This window comes from Dipodomys ordii, unplaced genomic scaffold (assembly GCF_000151885.1).
Source record: "Dipodomys ordii isolate 6190 unplaced genomic scaffold, Dord_2.0 Scaffold10, whole genome shotgun sequence".
In the NCBI taxonomy this organism is placed as follows: Eukaryota; Metazoa; Chordata; class Mammalia; order Rodentia; family Heteromyidae; genus Dipodomys; species Dipodomys ordii.
Genome location: NW_012267226.1, coordinates 22,879,757 through 22,888,313, shown reverse-complemented (window position 1 = coordinate 22,888,313; position 8,557 = coordinate 22,879,757). Strand labels below are relative to the sequence as shown.

The 8,557-nt window shown below is 52.5% G+C and overlaps 1 protein-coding gene across 1 annotated transcript in view; it reads right to left on the bottom strand.

Annotated features, from left to right (window-relative positions):
- Positions 1–8,557, bottom strand: part of Ubash3b (ubiquitin associated and SH3 domain containing B) — an 83,177-nt gene that overhangs the window by 18,076 nt on the left and 56,544 nt on the right. The window contains exons 2-4 of the mRNA XM_013009512.1: positions 5,617–5,674; positions 4,564–4,750; positions 2,331–2,529 (exon numbers count right to left, since the gene is read on the bottom strand). Coding sequence (XP_012864966.1) covers positions 2,331–2,529; positions 4,564–4,750; positions 5,617–5,674 — 444 coding nt within the window. The remainder of the gene's footprint in view (positions 1–2,330; positions 2,530–4,563; positions 4,751–5,616; positions 5,675–8,557) is intronic.

Genomic DNA, 8,557 nt, shown 5'->3' with positions numbered 1-8,557 from the left:
GGGGGAGGGGGAAGGGGAGGAGGAGGGGGAGGGGGAGGAGGAGGAGGAGGAGGAAGGGGGAGGAGTCCAGCATGTGTAAGGAGTTAATTCCCTTGCTGGCCTTTCCTCTCAACTCTAGTCGGCCATCAAGATAAGGAAGCTGCAGCCTAAAGGGGGATATAAATTAAGGGGAAAATTCTATGAAGTGAAGTAAGCCAGGCCCAGAGAAACACAGGCCCCATGGTTTCCCTTATTTGCAATAACTAGTATATGTCTGAGACAAGCAGGAAAGGTCAGGTAAGTTGATGTTAGGGAAATGAACCCCAAGATAAGGACTCAAATGTTTTTTCTTTCTTGCAATTGTTTCTAACATATTTATAAGATGATTTCTTTGTTGTTTTGTATGTCCCTCCCCCATGGTATAACCCCTGCTTTCAATGTATTTGATGTCGGTATACTTTGTGGAGGGGAAGGGAAAAAACAAATGGTTTAAATAGGGATACAGCTGGACCCATTGCAACAATGAGACGTACAAGTCATTACGTCGAAAAACAAACTTTACAACTTTGCCTCGGGGGTGGGGGGTGGATGGTGTGTGTGTGGCGGGGGGGAGAGATAGGAAGGGATGGTAAGGGGGGAAAAAAAAGCAACACAGAGCACACTTTGTAATCAGATGACTTTCCAAGGCTACATTGCCTCCATTTGGGAGTCAAGTCTATTTTCAAAGTCTACAGGCTAGAGATTTCCTTCTAAAATCATTTTGGCTTGACTAATTATTCCTTGTAGGAAGCTGTCCTGTGCACTACAAGGTGTTTATCAGCATCTCTGGTCTCTAACCAGTAGGTGCCCTAAGTGCTCCAAATGACTCTACATATTTCTACCCTGGAAGATCAAGTCAGCCTGGCTGCACACCGCTGATTTAAACATCAGCTGCCATTCTGAGACATCCTAAAACGAGAGCAAAGCCCTCTACGTGAGAAAACGGCTTTTGCTTCTCTTTTGTACGACAGACGAGGGACGATCTGTCTGTCTCCCAGGCTAGAAGAACGATGAAGATACAACTAGAAAAATCAGGGAATCTAAGAAATCAGGGATTTCTGCTAACCTAGAATGAGGCGTCGAGGCCTTCCGTCTGCAGTTCTCTCCCTTTCCTGACACACGGCCCTGCTGGGGGACATTCGCCAGGAGGAGGGTGCCTGTCTGTCTCTTGTTCACAAGGTAAAGCAACAGTGTATCAGCGAAGTTTTCAGAACTTGCTGAAGGAATGGATGCACACCGACGAGTCTTCCGAAATTTACTCAGGGAAGGAATGTCGGGTAATAAAGAACTGGACCAGACAGATTTGCTGCACCCAGCAGGGATCACAAAGTTTCCCAAGTCACCACCAGGGGGCTGCACAGGGCAGTAACGCCAATCCCCCGGGCAGATTCTTGGAGAGGGCCCCGCTGGCCTTTATTCCCAGGCTGAATCAGGTGAGGGCCTTGTCTGCCTTACTCCATATGCACTCCAAGAATCTGCCCTGGTCCTGGCTGAGCCCCGCTTTTCTGATTTGAAGATTTGGGTTTTGTGATGACAATGTGGGTGTTGACTCATTCCGTGGTTCTGACAGGGCTACTTTAGGCCTTTTAAAGAACAAAGCCATTTCCTTAAGGTCAAGGGACAAAGACAGGAAGTAATCTGCTTCTCCATTGTGCTGTCGCTGAAATATCCAGTTCCTGTGGGATGTCAGCAGCTACTGAATGGAGAGACAGACTCAAGGCTGGGCTCCAGGAGAGAAGGGGTGCCTGGCTGGAGGCTTGCTCCCAAAATTCACGTCTTTCCCTCTCTGGCCCTCCACAAAATGAGGGGTTGGCCAGCTGTGGGCATCAGCCCTGGCACTGACACACACAGCTCACACCTGCATGCTCTACCACTGGCTTCTGCCATCACGTTCTACCTTGTCAAAGGTTTTTGAGCCTTTGACCATGGACATGAGCCACAATGAAGCTTTTCCCCTGCTGGGCGCTGGTGGCTCATGCCTGAAACGCTAGCTGCTCAGGAGGCTGAGATCTGAGGATCGCGGTCCAAATTGGGCAGCGAAGTCCCTGTGAGACTCTTTTCTCCAATTACCACTCAAACCAGAAGTGGCTCCGTGGCTCCAAGAGGTAAAGCCTTGAACACAAAGAGGCTCAGGGACAGCGCCCAGGCTCTAAGTTCAAGCCCCATGACTGACCCAAAAAACCCAAACCCAAACCATCCTGCCCCTTTAGAGGGGGACGATCCTAGGTATTTTGCACCGCCAGTGCAGCAGCCCCATTTCTTGTCCCTCTACTGCCCGGGGCGCTGGCCCGCGGGCAGATGCGCGCGCTCACCAGTTTTGGATGCGGCTTCGGCAGCAAAGTCGGCGGCGAATTTCTTGAGGACCTCCGCGCTGTCTTCCTTCACGAAGAGGCCGATGAAGTTGGAGGAGGTGTAGAGCTCCAGGGGCAGCGGGGCAGAGAACTTGCACTTCCAGCGGCTGACCGTGGCCTGCAGCGCCTCCCCCAGGGCGTCTACCTTGCTGTCCTCACACTGGCAGGGGCGAAAGCGGGTTTCATCAGCACGGTGGGGACAGGGAAGCCGGGGACAGGGAGGCCCGGGACAGGGAGGCCGGGGACAGGGAGGCCGGGGACAGGGAGGCCCGGGACAGGGAGGCCGGGGACAGGGAGGCCGGGGACAGGGAGGCCCGGGACAGGGAGCCCCACCATTGTCACACAGCACTGGGTTTGCTGTCCCTAGGGCTGGGGGCCAGTCACACAGTCATTCAACCACCACTACTGTCTGCTCAGCAGGGGAAGAACTTCCGGGTCCCCACTGCCAGGGCAGCGACTGACCTCTTCCCACCCCCTTTGCCCTGCGGTGGCCCCTGGACCCCACCAAAGTGCCACAGGACTGGTCCGACAGGAAGCAAGAACAGGAGTTAGGATTGAAGTGATGTTGGTCAAATGATGGAAAACTTCCCTGAGATGGATGCAGTAAATTCAAGAGTGACCACAATGCACAACAATGGAGTGGCTACCTGAAAATTGCTAAGAATGTAGATTTCAGTGGTAGAGCCTAGAAGTCGGGTCTAGCACGCATGGGGCCCTGGGATTGATATACAACCCTGAAAAAGACTAAAAAGATTTGAAGTGCTCACACAATACAGGGTAAGTATGTGAGTTAATGCATAGATGACTTGGTTTGATTCAACAATGCCGCCCTCAACATACGTGTCAAACTGTCACACTACACCTCACAAATATACACAACTTTTCTGTCATTAAAAAAAAAATAAGTTGGACACTGATGGCTCACATTTGTAATCCTAGCTACTCAAGAGGCTGAGATTGGAGGATCATGGTTTGCAACCAACCCTGGGCAAACAAATCCAAGAGACTTATCTCTAATTAACCACCAAAAAGCCAGAAGTAGAGATATGGTTCAAGTGGTAGAGCACCAGCCTTAAGCAAAAAAGCCAAGCAAGAATGGGAGGTTCAGAGTTCAAGTCCCAGAACTGGCACATTGAAAGAAGTAAAAGTTTTAGAAAAGAAGAAGAGGAGGGGTTGGAAGAGGAGGAGGAGAGGAAGAGAAAGAAGAGGAAGAAGAGGAGGGGGAAGAGGAAGTGAGAGAGGAAGAGGAAGAGGAGGAGAAAACAGGAGGCTGGACAGGACCGGCGCGGGCGCAGTGCAGGATAAATTACTATGTTCTCAGCCGTCCTGCGTCACCGCTGCCCTTCCTGTTCCCCGGGGAGAGGGGCGTCTGCTCCCACCTCCACCGTCACTGGGAAACGTGGATCTGGGCCCTGACGTCACCCTCCTGTCTCGGAGGAGCTCCCGGGCTGGGGCGGGAGGGTGGAGCATGACTATCTCCAACTCTGGGATGACTAAGAGGAAGTGAAAATCACTTTAATCTGCAGAGTGAATGGCAAAAGAGAAGGTATTAGGAACATTCTTTTTTGTTTTGTTTTAACCTGAGAGAGTCTATCTGAGGGGGAAAAAAGCCAAATGTTGTCTTAAAAATGGTTCTAAAATGCGACCATTCTACCTGGTGTTGGATGTCTGCAGACATGTCAGTTTTCCTCTGTCAGCACGGATTGTTGAAGTGAGTGAGTGGCATGGGTTTAGAATAGTATAGGGAGGAAGATTTCAGATTTAATGTGGTTGCTGAATAAGCTTCCTGATAGCCAGAACTGTGGACCAGGAGCTGTGGCGGATGAAAGGTTATCTTTGCTGTTTCTAGAAACCTCTAGGACCTTGTGGGCAGCTTATATAAAGTGGGTATGGCCTTCTCTGTCCACAGAGCACAGGCCCCAGCTCCTCTCCTTCAGTGTTGCAGGAGTGGAGAGGACACACTGGAACCAGCCCTGAAAGCCGGGGTGGCCCACGAGGGCCCTGCTTGCTCCACGTAGCGTTGGGCGCACGGGATGCTGCACCTAACCCGGGCACTACTGGGCCTCATGCGTGTAAGGACAGGGGAACGGGGGCTAGCCAGAAGCCCCCCGATGACTGCCATTGGCCTCGGAGCGGCCCCCACTCCCACTCCAGCTCCGGGGGCCCGGCGGTGGCGGCTGGGCCCGCAGCTCACCATGAAGAACTGGCAGAGGGTGATGTGCGGGAAGATGTTGTGGGCCTTGTTCTTCCCGCAGATCTGCTTCGACTGCTGCCAGAAGTCCGAGAGCTTCTGCGCCAAGGGGCCGGTGGGGCGAAGGTAGAGGACGTACTCGCGGGGCAGGGGGTCATCCAGGAAGGGGTCCCCAACGTGGGAGAAGAGCCTGCAAGACAGACACGGGCCGGGAGGGCCTTCCTGGAGGACCGCGGGGGAGACCGGGCGACGGCGCAGAGCACAGCGCTGCGTTTCTCCGGGTCGCCTCGCGCCCTCCTCCCCCAGCTCCCTAGCATTCCCAGAGGCGCTCCCAGGAAGAGTCGGCAGGCCAGGCTGGGTGCTGGTGGCTCACACCCGCAGCCCGAGCGATTCAGGAGGCTGAGATCCGAGGATCCCTGGCCAAAGTCAGCCCAGGCAGATGAATCCACCAGACTCCTATCTTCAATTAAATGGCAAAAAGCTGGAAGGGGAGGTGTGGCCACCCTGTGTGGTACTCAAGGGATGACATCTAAGTTCACCTGCCCAGCACCCAGACACCTGGGGAGAACCTTTAGGACCACAGTGTGTGAGGTTCTATATTGGAAAGACTGGGGAAAAAAAACACATTTTTTTTTTTTTTTAGGTCAGTCATGGGGTTTGAACACAGGGCCTGGGTGATGTCCCTCCCTGAGCTTTTCTGTTCAGGGCGAGCGCTCTACCACTTTGAGCCATAGCACCACTTCCAGTTTTCTAGTGGTTTATTGGAGATAAGAGTCTCACAGACTTTCCTGCCCAGGCTGGCTTTGAGCCATGATCCTGAGATCTCAGCCTCCTGAGTAGCTAGGATGACAGGCGTGAGCCACCGGCGCCCGGCTTGGAATGCCTTTAAACAATCCCAGTGAGAAGCAGCAGCTGGGGTCCAGGCCGAGGAGACAATAGACTTGACAAGTGGGCTGTCATCCAGGCTGTGGGCTCCTCCCCCCGCGGAAGGGTCTATTAGCGTCCAATGAACGCAGAATAATTGCATGCTATTTTCTCCATTTGTTTATTTCATACCAACCAGTCACATGCTGCCTGAACGCTTCTTCCCCCGGTGGATGCCAAGGCTTTTTGTCTAGAAGAAGAAATCAAGTATCTATTGTTAGTATTTTTAGCCTCCTCTCAGCTTTCCAGGCTGTAGGAAAGCTGTAGTGACAAGACTTGAGCATGCCGAGGACGTGCTGTGTGGAGGGTTGGGGGGGAGGGGAGACACCTGCAGCAGGTTTGGCCGGCGGGGGGGGGGGGTCCACACCCAGACACAGGCATGGCAGGACTAGTCAGTAACTCCTGTGTAATTAGCATCTGATTTGCATGCGGCCCGTGAGCTCTATTTTCAGTCTTTTCCACATTACGGTTTTATTTTTGCTTCTCTCCAAGTTGTCACGTCTTGCTTCTTCCCTCCTCCCTTGCCACCCACTGATTTGCGCTGACCCAGATCCCCTCCCGGGAGGCTCTTGTTGGCAGCCCCAAGGCACAGGTGGGCTGGTAGCCGTGAAGACACAGGGCCGCACGTCCCCAAGGACAACTGGGTTTGGATAAATATCTTCAGGCCTCTCGTCCCCCTCCAACCACGACCGCCACAGCACTGGGTCAGATCCGTCATCTCTAACTCTTCTACAGGCATCTGGGGACCCACGGGGCTGCCTCAGAGTGTGGGCAGGGCCGTGAGACCAGACTCACTGGTGTGGGACCCACTCAAAGCTCGGCCGGTGGGGGAGGCCAGGGGCCGTGAATGGTGTTCAAGCTGTGTGCCCAGTGCTCAGGACGCTCTGACTGACTACCTGCCCGTCCACACACCGGCGCTGACGGCCCCCCGTCACACAGACCCTGGCGGGGGAGGCAAAGCGGGGGACACTGGCTGAGCTTTCAGGGAGATTTCAGTTCATAGACCCAGACCCAGCTAATTCATTTTATTATTCATGTGGCAACTGCAATGGAGGGAAGGCATAGAAAGCCTCCAGGCTTCTCCTGTTGAATGGAGGTAAGAGTCTCTCAGATGTATCTGTCCAGGCTGGCTTTGAACCATGATCCTCAGATCTCAGCCTCTCTAGTAGCTAAGGTTACAGGTATGAACCACCGATGCCAGAAAACCTCTTTATTTTTGGTGGAGAAGCCATGTACCCAGGAAAGCACAGCCATGGTGATCTGTTAGAGGTTAGACTCTCTGAGGGACTGAATACACCAAAAAAAGAGGCCATTGTTTCACAAACAATGGCAAAAGGGGAAACTCGCTGGTGGTCAGACAATGTACTGTTTATAAAAAGCCTCCGATTCCTTCTCCCCACACCCTTCCCCCAGAGCCCATGGAATATATCTGACTGAAATTTAATTTATTTCATCTGAGAAGCTAAAGAGAATCCTCTGGAAATGAAAGAGCTAATTAAGTTATGGTCTCCGTAACTCAAAAGACACATTTTGGAGAGGGTTTATATAAAAATAAGTAACCGAGAAAGATAATGAAAGGTTTGCATGTTATAAGACTGGGATAAAAGGTTAAGGAAAACCAAATTCTTTCTAAAAAAGAAAAGTCTGAGAGGGTTTTAATTTTGAGGAAGATCATTGTGCCTTTCTAGTGAGAGTCAACTGAACGAAAATAAATGTTGGCTGTAACACAAAGGACTCAAGTTAGTTCCCAGAAAGAACTTTCTGCAAGTAACAGGATATATACGTATATGCATATATATACGTACATATATATATACACATACATATGTAGATATATAATTTCTAGAAAGCATTTCCCTATCTAAAACAGGGGAGTGAAATTCCCAGAGCGTGAATCTTCCGGAAGAGGTGAGTCCTCCTCCCAGCAGCCTCGGTGCTCCGGTGGCCCCTCCCCTTCACCCACCACCAGGCTGGCCGCGATCTGGGTTGATCTCGTTCCCAGAACTCTGCCCACAGAACAGACGGAGCATGGCCAACGGTCCTACGAGTCTCCCCAGCCCTGCTCTGTGGAAGAGAGGCTGTTTGCACAGAACTCCACTTTTGCGGCACGGCCCAGGGCCTGGGCCCCTGCCAAGGGTGTGTGGGAGGGGGTTGGTAGGGTGGCCCCTAAATCCCACGCTGGCTGGCCCGGACACCTGCTACCTCAGGGGGTGCCGAGGGCAGCACCCTGCGCAGTGCCCGCAGCCTTGGCCCCACAGCAGGACCAAGCCGTGAGGGACATGCCCATTGGCCCTGCACCAGGGGCACGCGTGCATGTGGTGGGAAAAACACCCCAGCTCTGTCAAGCTGGGGTGGCAGCCAGTACTGTAAGAAGAAGCAAGCAGCCAACAAAATGCAGAGGTGGCAGAGGTCTGAGCAGTGTTCTAGCAGACACACAGGGGCTGCTGCTAAGTAGTGGAGACCCAACCACATTTCCTGGTGGCCTAATGGCTCCTATGCCCAGAAAGTTCTTCCTCCTGTCCCAGCAGTGGCCCACATGACCCAGATGGCTGGCAGCCCCTTCCCTAGGCCTGGCTGGGCTGGCTACATCTTCCTTACCTCATAAAACAATTCAGTCTATCACTGCCAGCCAGGCAATTCCAGCTACCTTTTCTCCCCAAGGCTCGTGAAGCAGACCTGCTAAAAGCCTGGGTGGTTTGGCTGCACAATTTTATCTCCAAACTTGTGCCCCTCTGTGAGGCTGTAGGAGGCAGGAGAGAGGCCTGTCAATCCACCTACCATTTCCTTCAGAGGAAATGAAGCTAATGGAGAAAGGTATATTGATCCTCAAGGTCTAGTTTCAGGGCCAGTCTGCCAATGCTTTCAGTTGGCTGGGGTTATAATGGCCTCTGGTCTCGGCCCGTAGCTGGTGTGAGAGCTGTTCATCTAACGATTAATTGGACGGCAGGCTTGTCTGGCTCGTCTGGCTGGTCAACGAAGGAAAATGCACTGGGCTCTTTAATAAAGCAAATCAGTACCGCCCCCTCCCCCTTTCTTTTCAGGTTCTATATTGGAAAGACTGGGGAAAAAAAAC